The sequence below is a fragment of the Hetaerina americana genome, unplaced genomic scaffold, assembly GCF_022747635.1.
Source record: "Hetaerina americana unplaced genomic scaffold, ioHetAmer1.1.p SCAF_8, whole genome shotgun sequence".
NCBI lineage: Eukaryota > Metazoa > Arthropoda > Insecta > Odonata > Calopterygidae > Hetaerina > Hetaerina americana.
Window position 1 is genome coordinate 50,764,075 of NW_027287427.1, and position 26,337 is coordinate 50,790,411.

General features: G+C 35.4%; 1 protein-coding gene across 2 annotated transcripts in view; it reads right to left on the bottom strand.

Moving 5' to 3' along the window:
• Positions 1 to 26,337, bottom strand: part of LOC139697660 (piRNA biogenesis protein EXD1) — an 84,639-nt gene that overhangs the window by 8,533 nt on the left and 49,769 nt on the right. The window contains exons 1-6 of one of the 2 annotated variants that reach the window (XM_071596468.1): positions 15,513 to 15,628; positions 15,176 to 15,401; positions 10,372 to 10,500; positions 7,239 to 7,336; positions 6,828 to 7,157; positions 1,359 to 1,520 (exon numbers count right to left, since the gene is read on the bottom strand). In XM_071596468.1, coding sequence (XP_071452569.1) covers positions 1,359 to 1,520; positions 6,828 to 7,157; positions 7,239 to 7,336; positions 10,372 to 10,500; positions 15,176 to 15,359 — 903 coding nt within the window. In that variant the 5' untranslated portion in view covers positions 15,360 to 15,401; positions 15,513 to 15,628. Of the gene's footprint in view, positions 1 to 1,358; positions 1,521 to 6,827; positions 7,158 to 7,238; positions 7,337 to 10,371; positions 10,501 to 15,175; positions 15,402 to 15,512; positions 15,629 to 26,337 lie in introns of those variants that run through there. The other variant, XM_071596469.1, reaches the window with a different exon arrangement.

Consider the following 26,337-nt stretch of genomic DNA (forward strand, 5'->3'; position numbering starts at 1 on the left):
AGAACATGAGGGGAGTAAGGGACCAGTGTATATGAATGTAGACCCAGAAGTTGATACACCATCCTAAGAGGTAGTAGCGCTAGCAGTGAAGTGACAGAGAAATGAGAGAGTCCCAGAAGATGATTGAATCATCGGTGAATCGCTCAAGTGTGGTGGAAACGAGTTAACCAGTAGCCTGCACAGACTGGTATATGAAATATGGGAGAGAGAGGAAATGCCAAAGAAATGGAGGAAGTGTCTTATCTGTCCTATTTACAAGAAGGGAGATAAATTGAAGTGTAGCAAATACAAGAGGATTATATTATTAAATGTCATTTAAAAGGTCTTCTCTAGAATACTCCTGAAGAGAGTGAACATTTATGCAGAGGAATTTCTCGGAGAGTGCCAATGTGGCTTTTGACCAGGAAGAGGTACAACTGATTGGAACTTAAAATAATACCTCAGAATGATAACAGAAAGCTTAACTTACACTTAATCTATTAAATATATCTGTTTTGCTTGCCATATCTCCTAAACATATGTTGTCTGTCAAGGATCTAGTTACTTCAATGGATTATAAATTATTAATTCTCTGATTATATCCAAGTAGATCAAATTAAAGCTATATCTCTCTTATGCCTCTACCACTTTACGGAAAACTCACATCCTTGAATAACACTTACTAATTTTTCAACTTTGTCCTTCCACCTGATGGATATTATTCTCCATGAGGTCAATTTCAACTCATTTAATCTTTCAACTCTTAATAGTGTTACATATTTCTTCAGTAGAATTGTATAATAAAAAGTCCCAATTGCAACCCATTCTCCTCTAATGGCACTCTTTCTTCACTCTTCATTTGAAATCTCCTAGTTTATGCTTAAAAATTACTTAAAAATCATGTATAGCACTCTTTAACTCTATCACTGACTGCCCTGAAGTCCTTTGTCTTATCACGATCTATCCATATACACTCATTACTCAGTATGCCTATTCCCATATTATCACTAATTGAATGTTTTTCTTACATGGCTCCTGACCACACCACACCATTGATTGATTCATTTTTACTTTCCTCATGCATATTTAAGAATATAGCTCCATCCCATCTTTCTGAAAAAAATTAGCATATTCTCCATCTCTTTTAATGTTGCCAATATGTCATTAACCTTGTTTTCTGTTGCTGTTTATATGAATACACCTCATATTTTATGTTCCATTACATAAGTCACAATAATTTGGAAATACTGCTTGTGTGGACAATCTTTCTAAACATAAAATGTAAGTAATGCCATATATGAGATATTTAGTAATATGGTATCATTTGAATCTTAATCAACAAACTATTACTTGTGCCGAATGAACTGTTACACACATACCTGAAGAAATCCATCATTGATGTTGGCCTGATATGTAAGGTCTCGTGGAAGACCGAGTGTATAACCAAGACACGAGTTTAAACTTCGGGCAAAGACCAATTTTTCCAAACCTCTTTCTTCCGCTGGTCTCATTCGAGGAAAATTTACTAAAGAGTCAGCCACCTGAAAGATTTAACCCAAAAATTTTATATGACTCACTAAACCTAATACTGTTAATCATTGCAACAACAGGATTTAACAATTCAATAGCATTTTTTGAGTGCCATAAAAGCACAAAAAGGGTATTATCACATTACAGCTATGTCATATGAAACCATTTAAATATTCCACAATTCCATTCACTATGAATGTGAACTCTTTTTAGAGCTATAAGGACATTATTGACAGAATAGCTTAATTAAAATAACATATTCCAGAAAGAATGTCTAGTTTTATCTATCACTAACCACATCAAAGAAAGGAAAACAGAAAAGCAAACAGCCTAAGCTCACTCTAACTAAGTTTCCTGAGCTTTCTTTACCAACTATCCCCACGTGTGACGTTGCCTGGCTGCCTGGTTGCAGGCTGTGGTTAATGGTATTATTACCATTAACCACAGCCTGGGCAATGGTATAGCGACAGGAATTATTACCCTTTCCTGATATCCCTGAGTGGTGGTGTGCTCTTACCTGTACTTCTATATGCTGATGGGAATGTTGCCAACTTGGCCAGAAGATTCTCAGATCATACTTGGCCAGTACCACTTTTGAGAGGCACAGATAGAAATAAATACGGGCAATGTTTGCACACACAGACTTCATAAGAATGAACTATGATTTCCTTCTCATTTGCATACAATTTTAGCAATTTGCCACAATAGGACAGAGAAGGCAGAAAATAACTGTATCTTATAACAATTAGAATGAAGGAAAAACATGTCGATTCTTAACATAAAAATGCATTTGAAATCTTGTCATAGCTATAAAAAATTAGCAGTTGAAAATATGGTAAATTTGGAATTAGGAAAATGTGGAAAATTGTGGCATGTTCTTCACAATGTCATCATGTAACATTTTTCAATGTTCTTCATTCTATAATATTTTTATTTAATTCTGAACAATTCATCGTGTAGTTCATAGTAAAAGAGAATAACTAATACAGGCAAACGAGAAAAACAGGGTGAATGCCAATTAAAAGTAGAATTGAAAAAATGACGAGAGTAAACTTGAAGCATGTTTCGCATCTGACATGATAAAACACATTACTATTCATCTGAGTTACAATTTGAGTTCAATCTAATAAATGATTTCTGTAGTTACCATACAACAATTATGGATAAGAGGGAAAATATCACACAATAAAAAATATATGATGGCATAGGCATATATCAACATGTAGGCAAAATATAGTAATACTCCCACACTTAATCATGAACAGGGAAAATTTAAATTGGCAAATTTAATCAGGCCCCCCTCATGGACTACAACCTTGCGTGGTGTAAGAGCTGATGTGTTCTGACGATCCCTTGAGCTATACTGGTGAAAGCAATGATATTTGCTCCTGGTATATCACTCATGCCAGATAGGTGAAATGGTAAGAGCCAGATGCAAGGTCTTCACAGTGTCTATTCCTCAGTAATTCAGCTGCAAAGACATCTGACACCATTTGAGTGATGGTGCCACATTAAAAACACCATTGAGGAAGGCAATGGGAAATCACCTCAGTAATTTATTCCAAGAATATATGACGGAAACTATTGAGACAATGAGTCCTGGCAAACATGGGATTTGACCCAATTAGCCATATATCATGACCATGACTGTAAAAGGCACCGTTTCTGCAGCCATCATCTAACAAAATCCTCGGGATAGTGACAGCTGCAGCACAAAAAAGGATTGAACTATATAGAATATGTACTTGGAATATTAGGAGAGTGCTGAGAATATGAAAATCAGAAAATATTTAGTCAGGGATGACGAGAGTAAAAAAAAAAAAAATTAGGACTGTACTGGGTTTATGTATTAGGTGACATAGAAAGATAGCAGGGATTACTGAAGTGATAGTTATAGACTATTATACAGTGGAGGGGAATAGATCCAATGAGGGATCCCAATAATATTGAACAAAATGGTTAGAAGAAGCATAGTAAACATAGAGCCAAGCAACTGATCGAGTATTATCAGTAGCTGTAAAAGATGAACCAACAAACTTGGTTATTGTTCAGGTCTACATGCTACTAAGCAATTATGATGAGGAAGTAGTCAACGAGGTATATGATCAATTAGAGGAAATAATTATGAGTTTTCCAAAAAGGAAACATTTGATGGTGATGGGAGATTGGAGCACGACAGTATGCAAAGAAAGAGATAGTAGGGAGGTATTGGACTAATGTGTAGGAAAAAGGAATGACCACGGGGAGTAAGCAATTGAGTTCTGCAAAAAAAAGGGTCAATCATAATGAATATTAAAGAACCATAATAAGCAAAGAGTTATGGACAGTGTAACTGATTCAAAATTTCCTGGGAACGAGTTCAGATCATAATTTAGTACTAATAAAGTGCAATAGCATATTTATGCGGATATAACATGGAGGATGGTTGAAGGAAATGGCATGCATTAACCAGGACAGGAAGAAAGTAGTATCAATCAGGCTGTAGACAACATTATGAATGAGGACAGGAAGACTGGTACATTAGAAGAAAAATGGAAAAACATAAAAATGGACAGAAAAAGACACAAACGAAACAATAGGAACATCAAATAGGAAAAGGCAACGAAACCATTGAATATGGACAAGATGATTAGAAAGATAGATAAGCAAAGGAAACAGAAGAATGTAAAACAGAGTTAGGTAGAAGGAAGTATAAAGAGTTAGACAATAAACTGAGCCGGGAAATAAATAGAGCCAAAGAAGTGTGGTGGAAGACACAAGGTGAGGATATGGAGGTTTTACAAAGGAAGGGTAAAATTGATGGACCACTGTTTCACCCCCAGTCCTGGAGGTGTCTTCAGGTCTGAGTGAATTGCCGAATATGTGTGGTCGGAACCCGGACACACGATTAAGTTCGGCCAAACTTAAGTGCTGCCAAGAGAGAGGCATTATTTTCCAAGACTCATAAGAGAAGCGGTAAAAATTATGAAGGATCCCAACAATGTCAACAGTGAGTATGGCTACACCCTGATTTCCACATGGAAAAGGGTGATTCCTATTTGCCGCAATGAAAGGATCAGAGAGCTCCAGGCCAGTCAGCATCTCCTATATATATTGGTCAAATCGCTGCGCAGATCACTTTGACACTTTGGCCTCCAGGACTGGGGGCGATACCATTGCCCATCAATACACCACGTGACGTTAATTCACGGAAGCAGCATGGATCCTTCATCCGATAGACGTCACGGAAGACTAAGGATTAACTAAGAGTATACTTGGTATCATGGGGCTTTACCAAAAATCCTGAAAAATCCACTGGGCAAAAAATTGATCTTCATGTATTGCCCATACTAAAATATATATGAACATTTAAAATATAAGGAACGAAAATTATAACAGGGAGTGAATTTTAGCTTGGAAAAATAAATGATTCTAAACTTAGGTTGAATATCCATCATTTACAGAATTCATGGGGATGAATGGTGAGTAAATATAAATTTTATTATGTTAGTTCACAGCCAGTACAAAGTTTACGAATTGTGATACCCTGGGTGAGGTTGGAGGTGATGAAGATGTGGAATAGAGAGGCGGGATGAAAAAGAAGTAATTGGGATATTTAAATGGCCATGGAACAACACAATGGAATTAATAATTCATTTGAATATGTAATTTTTTTCACTAATATTCAAAATCTAAGAGATAGACAAAATGCCTTTATGCTCACGTGTATTGCAATGAAGTCTTTTTCCATGAAATATCCCAAAATTTTAAGTTTCAGAAATTAGGACAATTTTTGATGGCTTAAATAAAGAATGCGAACCCATCTTTTAAATTAAAAATTTTGCACAATTTTTGGAGCAGTAAATAGGCAACTCTTCCCTATAGTATGTAACCCCCAGTGTATTTCCTGTTGGGCATCCACCAGACCATTTTCAACTCGTCTCTGTCCCCTCCTCTAATCCTTGCCCATAACAGACCACCTTAACCCATACGAATTGTCACCTTAGCCTCTCTGCACCAGAAAAGTTGAAATGAAACCAACAACCAAAATCTTCCCTTTGCTGTTCAAAGACTCGAGTGGAAATGATGCAAAAGTAACTTTAGCAATGTCACCCAATCATGTCCAAATAAACGGAAGACATCTTGCAGCGGAAAAATAATTCACCTATATCTTGACCCACACCAATGATTTTTTCAGTGAAATTTCTCATACATGCCCATTCACTGCCTTCATCCGAGGGGTCCACTTACACAATCTCAGGGTGTGCAGTATTAACAGCATTACTACAGGGACTTTCAAGCCACCTGAACTCAAATCACTAACTATGATTTCATATCCCTACCATAAACTCATCAATAGGCTGTAGTCCTAAAATGCCTTAATGGCTCTGCATATAGTGGAGACAAGTCAATGCTATCCATGGACCAGAAGATTGCAAATTGTTAACAATAGGCTTACCCTTCTATGTCAAATGACCATTGACCATGGAATGTTACACTTAAGGGTGATGTGCAGTGAATCATCATAAAACCAAACCTTTTCATACCGAAATATTCCTGCAAAATATCTGTCCTTTATTTCTCCTATCAATTTTTTTACTTTTTGATGACTTTTCAACTTTAACATATTCATTCATTTCTTGAAGAATAAATTTTCTGAACCAGAGACTTCTACTTTTCTTCACACTGAGAGTCTCTTAAACAGTTCTGGCATGAATAAAAAACAAACTAAAACCCTTACATAAAAACTTTCTCACATGCATAAGTTCTGTATTGGTCCATCAAAAACCATAAAAAATAAATGAAAACAAGAATGAGAGTTCAATTGGATGTTCTTAAGATATCTCAGGAGAAATAATTGGACCAAATTGGAAAATGGTTGTTCATATTTGCAAAAAATTAACAGTGTGAAGTAAGCTGTCATGCATTATAGCATTTGTACGAGGCATCATAAATAGTTCTCTACACAACTTTTGCTCAACATATAATTAAATAATGGAAAACCATCAAGAAATAAGATGTTGTTCATGGATACCATAAAATTTCTCTGATGAGATGTTAATCTTAACATTCGCTAGTATAACTACAAACAAGAGAGGAAATATACTCGAATAATTACGAGTGAATGACATGCTCTGAAAATTACTGAAGTCATTCTTTTGCCAAATCATTTATATGCATGGGGAACGAACATAAAATGGCAATTGTTCATCAACAACAAGCTTGATTCTCTTGAGAAAGTTGTTTGAATTCCAGATAATTTTCTCCCAATTCAGAGAAATTGAACAAGAACAAAGCAGCAGCACCTGAATAAAAATAACTTATTAGTTTATGCATACCTGTGTATCCAAAACATTCTGAAGCTTAATGTCAAACTGGTGATAGAGACAATCAGAGAAAAGCCTACAATCATGGATAACTTTACGAGGGCTATCTTCCTCCTCCAGAAAACTTCTAAGCCCTTTACTGAATGCAGCAGCACCCATTAAAGCCACATCAAACAAATACAATTTCACATGTGACGGACAATTCAAAGATTGAATTGACTCCTCCTTCACTCCAGTTAATTCTGGACAGCACACATTTATCCATGATAATTTGCCTCTGCGCCCCAGAAGAGTTCCTTCAGCACTGACACCAACTATAGAATGACTCATAATTTCAGCCACCTAAGGAAACAAAAATTATATAACTTTTGTTCTATGTTAAACAGACATATTAAAAAGAATTTATGAAGGGGTTCTGCTTACAGCTTCATCAAAGTTGTTACCAACTTCATCAATAACTTTTAGGTTTTGCATTAAATTTTGATAGTATTTATACATATCACGAGGCATATCATTATTTCCTGAAAAAGAAAGAATATATTATCACACACTTACACAAAGCTAAAGGAAAGGAGACATTAAAGTATGATACTCATGGAGCAATGACTAGATTTAGAATTAACATATATAACATTATATGATCAAGCCAAGAAAACAGTAATATGCAAAATAAGCAGTAATATGGTTTCTCACACCAATTGAAGCAATAAAATAAAAAATGCATAAAGGCAAATACAAAGTAAAATTACTTATTGTGGTGCTAAACATCAAAGCACAAGGAAGATTAAGATTTACAGTAAGACATTCATGGTCTCTTTTGTATGAGCTTCATTTTATCAAAGATATAATTTACGATATTTATTTATGTTATAGTATTATATATTATTAACCATTGCTAGATGATAAACATGAAGTAGTATTTTCTTTTGTAACCCTTACATTTTCATAATGTGTAGGTCATAAAATGCATTCAAAACGAAAGAATGAAATATACTACAATAAGTTCATGTGGGCATTTCAGAAAGGTCCATTGTTTCCAATAAAGCAATTCAAAAGGGGTGGTGGATTTCTTTCCATTCAAACCATTTTGGAGATGAGAAGAAAACATTTTTCACTTAGGTTCAACTGTAGAAAAAATTGGAACTTTAATGCCTTGACAATTTTCTATGAAGGTGTTGAATTTAAACACAGGCTTTACAAAATAGGGAGGTCAAGAATATTAGTTGAGTTTGTCTCATCAAATCATGATAAAGCTGAACTTAGTGTTAGTCCTACTGCATATAAACATGGCAGAACTTGGCTAATCACTTCGTTCTCAGAGGAAAACAGCTAAATCAGTCCTTAAAACATCGGTAATAGCACACCCCTTCCCCATGGATTACAACCATGAAGTACCAAGAAGGGCTTTCCTTAAATGGTAGACAGTCAAATAACGGAAATGTAATTCCCATTTCTAGTAGTTGACCATAAAAGTTTCAAATGAGAACAATAAAAAGGGGAAAAGGGGGAGTGAACAGGTATAAGGGAAGAAAAGATACAGCATAAAAGGGTGCCACTCATTTACATGTTCCCTCCCTTTTTGGTTCCATTCCTCACACCATACACCAATATCACAATACTCCCATCAATATCTTCCCCTCCCTGTAGTTTATTTTTCCTAATCCATGTTCCTCCCCTTCCTGCCATACCAGCCTTGCTATTTCTTGATTGTGAATGTTGGTTATAAATTACCCTTCACCTGACAAAGATGCCATTGGCATTGAAATGTCTGCAGCTTCTTTTTTCCACAAACCATCTCCATTTTCTCCCCCCCCCCCATCATCTCTTTCACAATCACTTCTTTCATCTCATTCTAAGTCCCACCTCATTTACGTCACTCAGATACCCGCAAAAAGTGCAACCCACAGTTCTTCACACAATAATGCTCTTTTTAATGTGTGACCTTAACTAAACAACAACAAGGGCCTTTAAACATCCATAGGATACAGGCAGCACTAATATCATCTTAACGAAGGTCAATTTCATCCAGAATCTATAGTGCTTTCCTACAGTCTACTTCCAACAAGTTAATATTCAACTAAAAAAAAAACAGAGACCCAGTGTTAAGTATTTTCTCTTCCTTTCTCCCTCTTCTCACTTGAAATGCCTATGGTGAACCCCATAGTGACAAACTGGCCGTTTCCCTGAGGACTGAAAAACATAGCAATACCTGTCCTGAGGGAACTTTCGAGAAGAATGCATACTTATCATACACAGGGAAAGCACCAGAATTTTTCATGAGGTTGATTGGAACTAATCCACAACAGAGCTCATCTCTGCATAGTTAGTTCTTCATTGGAATTCAAGGTAAGCCTCTTTTTCTTCGTTTTAGAGGGTCAAACAAGGTCATGTATGATCCCATTCACACACATAACAGATTGAAATTTAACCTGAATTGTAATGACATAATCATTAATTATCATTTTTGCGGCAAAAATAAAATCCTTAATCACTTATGGTGTAAGTAAAACTCATTCATACTTGTTTAAACAAACTAAAACATTTTTTAAGAGATCTAACCATTTTTGGTCTTGAATCTCAGCCTTCAAGTATGTAATAACCTCAGCCTTATTCATAAGAAAATACACCAGCAATTTTCCAAGTTTAGGTTCTGGATACCATCCCATGGATTCAACAAGTACTGTGGAAAATTTTGCCTTACCATAATGCAACCATTATGGTAAGGAGGTTGGAACTTCAAATTAAGGTAAACATGCAAATAATTGTCAAACCACTTGCCACAGCTCTTTAATGAATTGTATTCTTACAATTGCCACTTGTCTGCCTGTTAAAAGTCCTCTGACTACCTTTATTTGGCAGTTTTCTTTTTATGGGGTTATTGACATAAAATGCTACCAGATGATTGCATTTTGGTACAAATGCTTGGTTAGTTCTTACTTAACTGCTCCGAGAGCAGGCGAGTATTTGTTCATCTCTATTGAGCCTAAATACCATAAAATGGGGAGCTGTGATAAACTTGTGTGCACAGCCATTGACTTAAGGGCAAAGTGTACAGTATCCAAAGTTTAGGAGATTTTTTGTACATTCCCTGCTGACTCGGACAGTGATTTTCTGACCTCCAGAACAAGTTATTATTAGAAAGGGTAAAATGGAGGACGGCAATCAACCATTCTGCAAAGAGAAATACTGATGATAATAATCACCCACTTGAACACTCAAATATGACTTCAAATTCTCATCACCTGATTCTTAGACTACGAATCTACGATCTATTTCTTACATGGTCAGCTTAAAATATTTGAAATTTCTGATGTATCATTTCGACCAGCACCCACCATTTAAAAAACAAAAAAAGTCTCACCTAATTGAAATCTGTTATAGTGCTAGTTTGGAAAACCTGTATTCTTTAAGGTGAAAAATTAATATGAGCATAAGAATATATAACCGGCAGTGTGTCACAACATTAGAGAAATTTGAACTGCTTACATGGTTAACAACTTCCTTTTTCTTTGCTAACATTGAAATAAAAAATTAAATACATAATGCAAACACATACCACGCCTAGCAAATGGCACACGAACAGCAGATGGAGCTTGGACACCTCTCATTATACTTGTATTTTTATTCCCCACAATTTCCGTTCCAGGTGTTAACCAAGCGCTTGCTACTGGATCCATAATTTGCACTACATGAAAAGAAGTGAAGAGTTGAACACTTGAGTAGTAGTATGAAGTTAGAAGTCAAAATAAATTAATAAGGGAAATGAGCAAACTATCAGCATTGAAAACATAAAATACAAAATATAAGATTTTCAACCATTCATAACATAGAACAAAGACAAAGGAAATAAGAATAAAAAGATTTTAGCCAAATTTCTTACATTGGATGCACAAAGACGTACACTCTTTAGAGACAGAAGATGATGAACAAGCTAGAAGCAACACACATCAAACAAAAATTATGGCAACTGCTACTTGAAAACTTCTAACATATGACCAAATCAGATTGGAAGAAGAACGGGTGCTAGTTTACATTAGTTCATAGCAAAGCTTGCTTTCTATCAAGATTTCAGATTTTCATCATTTAACTTTGCCATACCTCTCCCAATACAAATGGTCCTATACAAATTTGCTATTTTAGTCGGAAATTCTGTTTCCACATGCCTACCAAATGAAAGCTACAGATGCATTTATGATCCATTGTGAACGATTTTTTTGAAAATGCAAACTAACAATTATGAAATATGAGCCATAAGAGACTGTAACTTGGCTTGTCAAGACTTTATCAAAACAAATATTTTAATACATCAATGTTTTGTGAAGCGTGTTTAAATTAGTCAAAAGCATGTGGTGTGCCATGGTGTCAAATAATTTTCATGTAATTACGGCTGTTTAATTTTTCTTTATTGTTTGCAACCATTAGATTCAATGTACTCAGTGCTAAATACAATTAAAAACATTCAAGTTGTATATAAAATGCCAAAAAGCAATCAAATGAATGTCGTGCAATGGAATGATACCTATTTAGGAATCAATGAACTATATCCATGCATTTATAAATTAACAATAAGCAACAAAATTATACAAAAGTCTGCACACTACACATTTTCTGCTGAGCAAGTGCTTAAGCAATATGAATGAATGGGAAAAATTCCACCAAACTAAAACATGGTACAAAATTATAACATGAATTCTTACAATAACATATTACTTTTACTGTGGATGACATCCTCAACTTTAAAAAATGAAGAAGATGCCATAGTAAAATACACTGTAAGCTTATCCCAGTTTTCCTATTGTATACATAGGAAATAACTGTTATGCACCAAGTGAATCACAGGGAGCATTGTACTGAACATAAAAGACCAATTGAGTAAATTCAGCAAAACCTTCCCCTATAATTATTGGTTATTGACCAGTTAGGGTAGATTTTTGATGATCACAACCTACCAAACAGTAGTGACAATTCCCTAGCCTCTCTTAACAAAACACAACCCAACATCGAATCTTACAATATTGTTCCCTTCAATTCTTACTTACTTCCTCCCTTGATTCCGTTCAACATGCCTATCCTATTCCCATCTTTTCCTAACATTCTCCTCTATTAGTCTTCAACATCCCACTGCCACTCAATACGCCCTTCATCCATTTTTACTACCTCTTTTTCATTTCTCACAACAATATTCTATCCTCATCCACCATACTTCTACTTAACATTACTCATTTGTTTTCCTTTCAGTCGGCTTCACCTTTTCCTCACCCACATTTCATAAGCCTACAATCTATGCTATCATCCTGATTCAATGACCATGTTTTCCCAGTATACATAACCAGGCTCCTGATCAAGGTTTAATGAGCCTTATCTTAACATCCTTACTTTAAGTCCCTGTCATCAACTCCCTTCTCCTAGTGAAAGCTTTTTTGTCTAATGCATTTCTTCTCCTTATATATCAACTACTTTGACCATTTTGGTCCAAAGCACTTCCAAGATGCGTTAACTGCTCTAGTTTTGCCCTCCTATTTTAATGTTTAGCTTAGCTTTTCTTTTCCTAGAAAATCGAATAACCTTTGTTTATTTGACATTTATTCTCATCTCATACCTATCATACTGATTTTGCAATTCTTCCCTTATTAACTTCCCTAATATATAACAAAAGTCTCAAGGGATTAAATCTATTTTCCTAGCAACACAATTAGTCTTAATTACAATGACACTAAAATTCCAATCATGAAATCAAAATTTATTAAGTTCAGAATTTATTTACACACACAGTTCAGTTCATGTTGATCAAAAAGCTTTAATCATCTCTTGATACTCTAAATTTTCAGACATACTTAGAATATCACATATTTTCCATCATGAAGTAGACCAATACTTAATTAATTATGCTATCATAATCCAGGGAAACATCTTGTTTGGAATAACACAAGTAAAAGGTTAGAAAGAAAATTAACAAATCACATCAAAAGTTCTTATGGGGAGAAAACCGCATTGATTTATTTATTCCCTTTTTCATGCAAGATAATACTTGTTGAGGATCATACCACAACATTACAATTAGTTAACCGAAAAACACTAGTTTTGAATCAGGGTCATTACCCTCACCAGCATGACATTATTTTAAATGCACACCTTTAGGAGCAAAATAACTAGGATTGGCACTCCTAAAGTAAGATAAATATTGAAGCATACAATGCTCCTCACACAGCCCTGAGAGCCATCTCAGCATCAACAAACCACTGCAAAATCTTTAGAAGTCAAATGTATGGATATACATTGATATGGACTAGTCTTCATTACTATTATTGTTCACACATACCTTACATTGTACCAAGGGATATCTTTTTCATATTAGCCGCCACACTCCTAAATCAAGTTCTAAGTGCATTGGTACGAAGTTTAATTATTCTTTCACAAATTTTTATTCATTTACATTTATGTGCTGCATGCTGGTAATTGAACCCAAAATATTTTTAAAAGTACATTTAGAGGGAAAGACCAATCACACTAAGGTTTTTAATGACTTTGTCCACTGTTAAGTAAGTATCTATCCAAATGTGACCAGACGTCACCGAAAAGAAGAATGAAAGACTAAAGAGTAACAAGGGACAGACCTAGTTAATTCCTAAAAATGACTCAATGTCAAAGAAATTAATTTCATTTTCAGACTCCTTGCCTTCGTAGCAAAACTTAACCCAATTTCCATTTGGAGAATTTACATGAAAGATGCCACCATTACAAATATTATTATAGCACTATCTTCACATTAGTTACAAATGCCAATGATATGAAAGTTTGAAATTTTATTAAGCTTATGATCATTTGCTAAAAACTTTTCCATAACAGAGTACAGACTGATGGCCCAAGGAATTTAGGTGACTGGGCAAAAGTTTGAGACTTCAATATAAATAATTATTAGGAAGAGGAGTAGCATTTTTTTAGTTGGGCAGTATAAAAGAAGAAGTATGACTGTGGAGAAAATATATAAATGCCACCGGCAGGCATGACGACAAGAAATTTACAGGGAGAAAATGAAAATCTATGTTTGCAAAAACTTAAATAGTTATGCTAACATGAAATTATAAGGTAGTGTGGGATAAATAAAAAAATTATACCACAGATGAAACAAAATAAATATAATTTACCTAAAAAATGTATACTTCACCGAAACATTTCCCCTGGGTCAATTATTAAATAAATGCTCCTGCCATATCTTTTCATGCATAAAAGCCTCAGTAATTAAATTACTTCACTTTTAAAATTGGCCTTGGCTTATCATAGTATAGAGCTTTATCTCATTATTCTAAACCTTGGTTATAATGCTTGTGTCATATGACCATCCACAACTAAAACAAAATAATCACAGATTCAAATGATATTTCACTGTAAACAATTAATGACCCCTCAGACTATTCAGGAGATTAAACATTGAAAAAGACAGTAGAAGCAATATTACTGCAAATTAAATTCAATTAATAAAGCACTGAGTATTCCGTGATTTTTTCCAAAAATTCATAATATTATTTTTTTAAACAAGAGACTTACGGTATTTTGTGCATAAAGAGGATCATTAATGAGCATGCACAAGTCAATGAGAGTCATCAAATAAACATGAATTCCTGTACAAAACGCCAGAGAGAATAATCCAGAATTATTGTGTCCATGACTTAGAAGCATGAAGTTTCATATATATCTTGAACAAAACATTCTAGACAGATTTCTCCACCAATACATGGGCATACTCAATTGTTTCTGGCTCAACCTTGTGGAAATTCATGTTAATGAAATTAAGAATACAAAGTAACTTTCCACTGTTCTTTATTAGCGTACAACCGGTTTCAACGTGATGATTGTACGCTAATAAAGAACAGTGGAAAGTTACTTTGTATTCTTAATTTCATTAACATGGGCATACATTGAGATTTGATTTTGAAGGACAATACTAGACATCTCAATGGATAGATAGAAAGTGAAATAGTTTAAAATTCGATTTCACTGCTTAAATGGATAACTATGAATCATAATTTTGTACTCATGTTTCTATTCAGTTCAGTCCATAAATCATGCATAAACAAAAAATTTTGTCCAGAAAACAAATACTTGGTCGACATTGAGCCATTAGTATATGCATAGATGATTATTAAATTTTTGTCCGAATCCAAATTCCACCTCGTGTAACAAACCGTACAACAACGCATAAAAGAGCATTTACACTTGTAATTCACATACTTGATTTATCATTATGTGAATAGCTGTCTTAGTAATTAACTAAAACCTATACAAAGGTTACTCATGTGTGCAGGCAATATTGAAAAACCAAGAGTTTTTTTTAAGTATTGGCACGATTTACCAACACATACCATTAAGTATTTCAGAACGATAAAAATGGAAGAGACCATCAAAGGAATCCTCTGATGAATGCTTGACTACATCTTTAACAGTCAATCTATTCCTCTCATCGTCCATTGAATGGAATGTACCATCGTACGTCGCCTCTTCAGTCGTGATAAATAATTTCTGTCCTTTTACGTAATTCTTGTCCATTTCTACCTCTGCGAGTTGGCAGCTAAAGAGCAATAGGCTGATCTGTAATTTGCGCAAGAGGTACAACATTATACATATTGACAGGTTACCGCCTTTATACTTAATTTTATTTTAAGACAAACAGAGACAATGTAATATAGCAATGTTAAATACCTTAAGATTCTAATCCAATTTATCAGGCTTAACTGGAGATTCCGAATTAAAGTAAGCCCTGTGAATGAAAAAGCCTAAAGCAACGTGAAGAGCCAGTACAGCTGACAACGCTGAATACACGTTACTCTGGATAGAAGTAAGTTGCAGTAAGCCTTAAATGACAATAATAAAAAGTTTTCAATACTTGTGTAAAACATCAACCCTCACGTGATGTTATAGCATGAGAAAATTAAATTGATATTGCTTCATAACGAAGAGGGACACCTCTTTATCTTACCGTCAAAAAGAAATGTTTTACTGCCGAAAAATGCAACAACTGGCATTACAATAATCATTACGCAGTAAAACAACACTATTCTGAATACTTGCACTTCCGGCATTTCCTGAAAATAAGCCAAGGCAGGGGGTTTCAATTAACTCCCACCTTACTGACACATTAATTTTTAAGCAGACGAAGAACTCTATGCCAGAAACAAACTCACTCCAAAAGATACCATAGTAATTCGTCTTCGCACAGGATCTGTGCCTTAAAAAAATTACAAAGTAACAACACTAGCACAGTCACGAGGGCGGTACCAATAACAATGTAGAGAGTGATAACAAGCCTTACAACGAAAAACTTGAAGCTCGAAATTAGAAGCTAACATGTGGCGCGGTTTTGAAATATAGCTAGCAATCTTCGAAGTAAATATACCATGCCAAACTGACGTTATTATAGTTTGCGTCAGTTTTACACGTTCAAGACAGTAATCACTGGTTTTATAAAGATCGCCTTCAATTGAAAAGTAACCCTAAAATGGTCGTTCGAGAGTTATTTTTCAAAATGCAGAATTGTTATCATGAAATTAATTAATGAGCGGTTTCGGTGTCCCTCCTCTCAATAGTATTTTTAACCTGAAACTACCACTGAAATGGCTATCCCACTAGGTTGATGTGAGTTTACGGCCACTTCTCCGATTAAGTGACATTGCGTGAGTTACCATTTGTCTGGTTCCTTCGCTACAACCTATTTAGTATGGGTGATCGTTTTAGGGATAATAATAACAAATCCAATATAGCTTAGAAAGAATCGCAAAGCACAAGCCTTTCCCCGCGCTAAGGTAGTAGTGCATGGGGCTGGGAATATAGATTGCATGCCTAAAATGCGGAACTAATCCAAAATGTCTGCATTTTTTCTCTGAACTCTGACAAGTAGTCTGAATTTTTTAATAAGACACTAAATCGCTCAATAAATTTTTATGTGTGGCAGTTAGCTCCTAATGATACATAGAAAACAACATAATTATCTCAAAGGTTTCTTTTATTGGGGAGGTTTAACCGGACTTAACTCTTGGCCTGATACAAGTAAAATTCATGCATTAGGGTGCGGGGAGACAGTCCTGTCCCTCAGCAACCTGCGGTTTCAAAGATAGATTTTATTAGGTAATTTATCGGTTAAGGTAGGTTTTAGATGGGCATAACGACAAAATAAATATTTTTTAACTCTTAAAAAAAGACAACCCAACATCCTGCTCTACAACAAGGCTCTCTTTATCTCCGTACACTTCCTTCCTCTCTTCATTCCTTTTGACAGACCTATCCCATTCCAGTCTTTTCTTGTTTTCCTAACATTCTCCCCTCAGTTACAGTCTTCAAAATTCCACTACCGATCAATACGCCCTTCATCCGTTTTTACTATCTCTTTTTTTATTTCTCACAATTATCCTCTCTCCTTACCCACCATACTTGTACCTAACACTTATTCATCTGTTTTCCTTTCAGTCAGCTTCACCTTTTCCTCACCCACATTTCGAAAGCCTACAATCTATGCTATCATACTGATTCATTAACAACACCACATTACATAACCACGCTCCAGATCAGTGTATAAGGAGCCTTAATATCCTTACTCAAAGTCCCTGTCATCAACTCCCTTCTCCAAGTGAAAACTTCTTTGTCTAATGTATTTCTTCTCTTTATGTCTCTACTACTTTGACCACTTTGGTTCAAAACACTTCCGAGATACGTAAACTGCTCCACCTGCTCTAGTTTTTGCCCTCAGATTTAAATGTTAAGCTTCACCTTTTTCTTTTTTGGAAAATCGCATAACCTTTGATATATTTATATTGATTCTCATCCCATATCTATCGCACTGAGTTTCCAATTCACTCATCAATGTTTTCAACCCCTTGGGTGACTAACAAACTAGAGCTTGGTCATCAGTAAACCTAACTGATTTTACAAATTCCCCTCCGACTTTCATTCCTACCTCCAGTTCTTCCCATGCCTCTTTAATCATTTCCTCTGCATACAGATTGAACAGCACCGGTGATAATGGACAACCCTGCCTCTCACCTCTTCCTAACACTACCCATCCGGACTCCTCGTTCCCCACTTGCACCTAAGCAGTCGGAGATATCTACAGGTTGCGGATTAGCCTCCTTTCCCTCCAATCTATTCCTATTTTCTGCAATATGCTCATTAGTTTTTCCCAATTTACTCTATCAAACGCTTTTTTGAAATCTACGAAACAGGCAAATACGTCCCGATTGTATTCTATATACCTCTCGACTAGTGATTTCATATTGAAATGTAATGAAATAATTGACTTTGTAATTCCACACACTTTATTTAAAAACACACGACCCAGGTTTCGACGTTGAACGTCATCATCAGGTGGTCCTCATCAACCCAATGGTTTAGCCATGGGCTCGCCCTTGTCCCCACTCCTGGCCGATATGTATATGGACAATTTTGAAAAAGTTTTGTTCTCCTCAGCCTACCCTCTCATTAATAATGTATTTTGTTGGTTAAGATATGTAGACGATGTCTTCTGTGTGTGGACAGGTTCTGATAGGCAACTAGATCAGTTTCTAGCACATCTAAATTCTATCAATTCTAATGTACAATTCACGTGTGAAAAAGAGGAAAAAGGTTCCCTGAATTTCCTCGACCTATCCATTTCTAAAGACAAAGATGGGTTACAGTATTCCATTTTTAGGAAAGAAATGTATACAGACCAATTAATTAATTCCTCTTCAAGGCATTGCTTCACCCAAAAGCTTTCGGCATTTCATGCAATGATCCACCGTTTGACCGCTATCCCTATGTCAAAATTCAATGTAAATAAGGAACTTAATGTAATTAAAACGTTAGCAGTAAACAATGGGTATTCAGAAGATCTAATAAATAAACTTTACCGGAATAAACTTACAAAAATAGCCTTAAGCCACATTTACAACCCCGAACATGTAAAAGATCCCACTGCCAAATGGCGGAGAATACTATATCTTGGGACTATTTCTCAAAAAGTAATTAAAAGTTTACCTAAAGAAAAAATTAAATGTGCCTTTTACAGTCGTTCATGCCTTAAGAACCTGATCTCTCACACTAAAGACAAAGTCCCCGAAAACGAGAGGAGTGGAGTGTATGAGTTAAAGTGCTCGGATTGTAGCACAAAGTATATTGGACAAACAGGACGGAAATTTAAAGAAAGGATTAAAGAACACCAAACATGTGTAAAAAATAAGAACATAACATCCCTCTTTGCAAAACACCTCATCGAAAGTGATCACAAAAGTGACTTTGTGACAAAAATTATTCATTTTGAAGAAAAAGGTCAAAGGCTCGATGCTTTGGAGCAGTTAGAAATTTTGAAATGTGTCCGTTGGAAAGATGATCTTGCCAACGAAATTTTGTATCCCTCCCACTCCCCACTCCTAGACCTACCACTCTTCTAAATCAAAAATGTAATTCTCTTTTCTTCCCAGCTACATTGTAACCTTTTTACCCCTCCGACCTCCCTCTCTGACCAACCCCCCCCTCCTATGATCAGAAGGTATATATAGCCAGCGTGCTTCTATGAGGACCACCTGATGATGACGTTCAACGTCGAAACCTGGGTCGTGTGTTTTTAAATAAAGTGTGTGGAATTACAAAGTCAATTATTTCATTACATTTCAATATGTTATGCAAATTCCACAAAGTTACGCCTGAGACAACAAATTTTAGTGATTTCATTACTGCAATGACATCCCATGTGACTCTCTCCTACCTAAACGCAAACTGATCATCCCATAAGTAAGCCTTCGCCTTTCTCTCTATCCTTTAGTTGATGATCTTGAGAACAACTTTAGCTGCATAGGAAATCAAACTTATTGTTCTGCAGTCCTTGCATGATGTAGCCTTTATCTTTTTCGGAGTAGGAATTAACACTGATCTCACAAAGTCTTCCGGCCAGATAATTTCCTAATAGTTACTGCCAATTAGTATATATAGACTCTTCCTCCCACATTTTCCTAAATCTTTCAGTAGTTCCACAGGAATGTTGTCTACCCCACAGCCTTATTTATCTCCCTTGGTGCCCTTTCTATCTCATCGTCGAGTATGCCTATCTCTAACTGTTAGCATATATCTTCCCGTCATACTTCCCGATAAAGGTTTAACTTTGCTGTAGAGCGTACCAATTTCATCCTTCCTCTGCAAACTTTCCATATCCTTGCACTGCGTCTTCCACCATGCTTCTTTTGCTTTATTTGTGGCCCGCCTCAATTTATTGTTTAACTCTTTGTACTTCATTTTGCCTAACTCTGTGTTTACATTCTTCCATTTTGTCCTCTCATCTATCTTTGTAATCATCTCATCTGTGATCCATAGTTTCCTAGTTCTTTTAGCGTTAATGGTTCTAATAGTGTCTTTTGCAGCTTTAGACAACCCTTTCTCAATACTCCGCATGTGTTGTCAATGTATTTAATTTCTCCATTTCAATTTCAGCAACTTAATAACATATATACTATGTAAAAATGATTGTTACAATGTGCATGTATCTTTCCTCTAATTAATAGGGTTTTTGCAGGTTTTTCACACCCCCTACTCTTTGTGGGTGTTTTTCCTGCGTGGGTTTTTACTGGTTGAGCAATGCCACGCTCTCTCTAGCTTTTCCCACAAATCTCATTCTTTGCTTAGACTTTCCTTATTTTATTGTTCTCTATCTTCACTGTCATTTAATTTGAGTATGTGTAGGTGTATTCTTAATTTATATATGTATATGTATGTATGTAAGGGTGTATATGTGCGTAATTATGTATGTATTTATGTATGTGTATGCATGCATTTATGTATTTTTATGTGTGTGTGGATATGTATGCATATGTGTAGGTATGTTTATGCATATATGTGTGTATGTGTATTAATGTGTACGTGTATTAATGTGTATGTGTGTGTGTATGTATGTATGTATATATATATATATATTTATATATATATATATATATTTTTACTCTTGTGATCCGTTCGATTCCGCCTTCCCCACCTCTATTGTGTTCGTCCTTTATATGTGTTCCTATCCCTTTTTCTTATATCTGTTTCTGTATATATGAGTATATATATATATATATATATATATATATATATATATATATATATATATATACTTTTTTCTTTTCGATGTGCAAATCTGTGCTAAATGATTTTATGTCTGTCTATATGTATTTATGTGTGCATATGAATGTAGCTATAAGTTTAATGTCTAATATAATATGTATACGACGATGGGTTAAATGGAAGAAGGTACCATTTGGTCTCAATTTCGCCCAAATAAAGACCTCTATCTATCTATCTATCTATCTTCTTTTCTGCTGCTGTCGGTTTTGCTTGGCAAAGATTTCATGATAGTATGACGACCGCGGAAGCCTTGCCTCTCCCGCTACCGGGCATGACATACGGCCGATTGGGTCTAGTCCCGTAGTTTCTAGGACTAATATTGTCTATACTGTCCATCATATACATTTTGGGAATTATAATTGAGGTAGTTTCCCGTCGCGTTCCTCAAAAGATATATTAGTAACCGAAAAATTACATCGATTAAATAAATCGGAGGGTTCCCAGAAACGCTAAAGGGAATTGAAACTGGGACCTCAGGTCTGTTAACTACTGCTTTACGTACTGGACCACCACTTTGTATGATACAGATATGTCCTACATCCTGATGCACGTCTTGAATCATTGAAATTGTTCCCGATATTTGGCGTCCAGCCCTGATGTGTGTTAACCAATATGATTTTGAATAGCTCACACTGAGGGAATTTTGATTACACCGCATGTGGTTATGTTTTGTATGTTCATATGAACAATTATTACATCTAAGAAATTTAACAGCATTTGTTTTGGTTACACTTGCAAAGATGAAGCTTAGGAACCTCATCATTATTTAGATAGGAGGAACAAGGGCTATTGCAGAGTTATGCGGAATTCGTTTAATATTCTCTCACAGCAGGAATATTTTTTTCACGGTAGATAGGAAAATATTAAAAAATACAAAACAAAAAACCTTCAAGAAATGACAATTTCGTATTTTTTATGAGCGTAGAAAGTAGATTACAGGTAACATTAGATACGATATAAATATGAAAAATCAAAAATATCTTTATAGCTAAAATAGTAATATATCTTCACTAAACGGAGAAGTATATATTCTACATTTGCTTCTAAGAACAGCTTCGCCAAATAGAATTAATTCACGATAATCCAAGAAATCTAAATTTGCCGTTAAATCCACAATCAGCCCTGTTAATCATGTTAATCAAACTTGCGCATTCTTTTATTTTTATTAAACGATTTATTTATACTCAAGGCGAGGGAACCGCGTGACTGAATGTGAGAATAACTTCGCTTATAAAAAAAGCTTAGTTGCGGTAATCGGAGTCAGTCCAAGACGCAAGCGGTCCTTGAATACGCAGACCGCCCATTGTTAGGAATACCGCTAATCAGTCACTGCAAATCCGTCCTATTCCAGCCATAACAGCCTTCAAACTGAAAGAAGACCATTAGATAAGAATGCATTTTATTCTAATCAAGTCACATAGGGCTTTAGGGTCAAATGAAATGAAAAAAAAAACGATGATGATACACAAATATTGGAAATATTCACACTCCTGCAGCTATAATATTTTATTTTCATGTTTTAAATTTAATATAACCGGTTATGGGCACCTAAAAACGATTACCAGAACAATTTTCTGGCTTAGGGTCAAGGGAATGTGAAATTTTGAAAAGGCGTACGTCTCTCTTGGAGCACCCAAACGCACGTGTATTTTTTACTCCATCCAGAGTTCCTAATCCTTTCCTCTCTCTTTCTTCCCTAACGAACATTCTCCCTTCTACCAATAACCTCTGCGCTTAAATATTTCTCAATATTTCCTCGATTAACTGTCCATACTTCTCAGAATTTTACCTTAAGAACTTCCTCTCTTCTCCTCCAGTATCTAACACTTCTAATCTTGTGTTACATTTCAGCTTATATTCTCCATCTTTATCCACAACAAAATTCTAAACCCTCCATTGGGGCTGCTCCTCATTACTCTGACCAGGTTTCAGAGTAAAACAAAGCTACGTTGCTCATTACCATTGGCTTCACTGAAATACTGTTGACGATTTTCGAAGCAGAAGTTTGCGACACGCCGTGTAGACAGCCTAAGAATATTTCCGCTATCAAATTGATGTCCATAAAAACTGATCATATCATCAATTGGGGAAAAACTAAATAGTTTTTTTAATGGAGATACTCAACCTTTGTTAAATACTGACGAGTTTTCCGCATTAAAAGACGCGACAAAACTTTAGTCTACCGTTGATACTGGGGATTTAATCCTTACCTCTGTGCGATGGAAGTATCATATTTTTTAATATCTGTCGGAACTGGTATCCACCAATGCTCTGAAAGAATTCATTATTTTGTATCAACCGTGTCCGTCGTGCCGTCGTGAAACAGTGAATAAAGAACACACTTTATACAGTTTACTTATTTATGCACATTCGCAGTCACAACAGTAGTGAACCTGATGACGGTGTCTCGGCATCGTGATTAGCTATATGTATTACACTAAATAAATAAGTGAACAAAGTGTGCTGTAATTTATATCATTATATTACGATGGCAACGAGGATTCAGTGACCTAATTTCATTTACGTACCTACCATCGTAGATATCATTCATTATTCTGAGTTTTTCCATGAATTAGCTGAATTAACGAATTTAAAATGTGTTATGCATAAGTAACAACAAACAGGACAAAACAAAAGGTATTAAATCTTAAGATTTTCATCTTATATGGATCGAAATCATTTATATTCTTTAGAAGTTTTGAAATGGTTATTTCGTATGGGGCTTAAAAAATAATACCCAAAGGTTTTATTAGTATTTTTGAGAGTGCATCGCCTTCTAGGGAATACGAGGCTCTCCGTTGATAACATCATCCCTTTCCGCAAACTAATTCCCTCCAATAAACAGTCATAATAATTTTCCGGGAAAATACGAAATATCCATTCATACTCGTGTCTTAGAAAAAGGAGTGTAAACAGATTTAACCTCAAAATAATAGAAAAGTTATGTTTCTAATGTTTATTAGTCTTGTACTATACATTCCCAGATTTTAAATTAAACGATTATGTTTCATAACTATAGTTCAACCGACAAGGTCTTGGTTTAATACTAAACAATTAAAAATTCAGTTAACGGATAATAAAAATTAATGGAATAATTTTTGTAAAATTTAAAGTAAAGGCGGTGATATAAAAATTAATAAATTCAACAAAACTCGCTTCTTGAAAACTTTGAAGAATTACATTACGATGTATTCGCTGGAGCTATTTAATTAAAATTTTGAAAATGTTGTTTAAAAAATATTTAGAGAAATATTTTGGCTGAGGTATACTTTGAGCTTGACCTTAACTTTAATATTTTCTTATTTTAATTTGTCGAAAAAGTGGTGTGCAAACATTTATTTAGATATTAGTAGTGTCGTGTTTTACAAAAATGCCAAGACTAAGTGAAAGACTTCCAAAATTAATATCCTTAAGGGATTATTAAAAAAAAAGTCAAAGATGATTTCATTTCCTACAAAACTGTTAGTGAGAGAAATCACTCAAATCGAAGCTAAGGGAATTTGATAATAGCTCGAAACGTATTTAATCAATCGGATCAGGGAAAACTTAATAATACAAATTTACAGAAAGACAGTACGCCTTGAATTTAAAAATGTGAAGAGTCTACTTATGACGCAACATTAATTTCGAAAAATAATGGCATAATTTTCAACAGGAATTTATATATTTTCTAGTGTGAAGTTTGGGTCAAAATACTTTGGCGTCAAAATATCATAAAATCATCTTTGCCCTGGCCCTCTTGTTTCCCTTTTAAATAATCCTGAATTCGTGACTAACAAGGGAAAGTTGGCGGGGAAACCATTATCTAAGCCAGGGGTCTCCAAACCAATTAGTGAGCAGGCCATTAAGATGTTTTATGGGAACTCAGATTCCGTAAGAATACAGAGTTTATTTAAGAGTACCAAATACGAAGGAATGAGTCGCAAGTATGGGCTCATGGCACGATGGATAAACCATTGTGTATAGCACCATGGACAAAAATATTTCAGTTGATAAAAATAAAAAAAAAACAAAAATTTTTAAATAAAATTTGAACAAATGTGCACTTGAGAAATTGAAAGACAAGTCCAATCACGAGGACTTTTACTTATCTACATATCTCAAACTAAGCAAAGAAAACTATTCAAATCGTTATTTTATTTTTTCAAAGACGGCAGTCTGGAGTTAAAATTAAGTAGAGCAATCCCATGGGGTGGGGATAGAAACATGCATACATTAAGTGCTGGACAGCCGAGGAGATAGGATGGGAAGGTACGACTTCCCTTCCCTCTATTTCTCAATTCGAGGAAAGGAATTTGTATCCTTACTATTCATTCAAATGGCCTTAAAATTTACATCCGACATTGATTGTGATGGATCTTAATGACTGTTTGACGCAAATTTTGTTTTAAACTTACCTAGCCACTTAACATAATCTTCACCCCTGACGGTTTCATTGAGGAAAGAGGTACTTGTATATACAGTGCCACCCCGAAGAGGTTAGAATTTGTGAAACGCAGATGGAAAATATACCGATGAAAGAATAAATGAATCATGCTCATTATCTTCATATCTATGACAAATTAAATATGAGGCGGGCATTTGTGGATCTTTCTTAGAAATTATTGCCGCATCCGGTTGACAGGGGGCAAAGTACTCATCTAATAATCCAGCGGTCTTAGGTTCGATTTCCACTTAAGTGAGTTTTCCTCCACCTAGGGTTTGGGTGCTGGTGATTACCCTCTTTGCTCTTTCATGATTACCATTCGATGTAAAAGACGAAAAATTGGCAATTTTCGGATTAGTTTGAAATATAAAAATCAATGATGCGTGGACAGAAATGAAGTCAGGATAAATATGCCTGGTTATCGAACAAATTGAAACGTACTGAAGGAAAACAATATTGCAAAATTGAGAGCTCCAGAAGACTGGAATGTATGTGCAACGCCAGATTAAACTGTTACAGAGGTTTTGATCGTACGATTTTCCACGCGACATCCCGTAGTATTAGTATTTAGGGGAGGCAACCGACAGCTAAGGTCATTTGCGCCATTAGGGATAGAAAGGATGAAGGGTGGAGAGAAACCCGGCATTAGCCTACTCTTAACGAAAGTCGCCAAGGTGTCCGCAGCTGAACGTCCCATCCGACGGACGGCGTATTCACTCAAAGTGCCCTCCACAAAGCACCTATAGTAGGGATCGAGGCACCGAGTAGGGCTATAGATAATATGCACTATCGGACCGATACATTAAAAAGTTTGCGCTATTGTAAATAAAGCCCGATTTGTGAAAACTCGAGTTTGGATCATCTCTCTTTCCCTGTTTCAATCAGTTCGACGGGTTTGACTAGGCGTTTGGCTACCAGTCGGATAGAGGGGAGAGACAACTAGAGAAGTCTCCAACTTCCTGAGAATCCGGGGTGTTT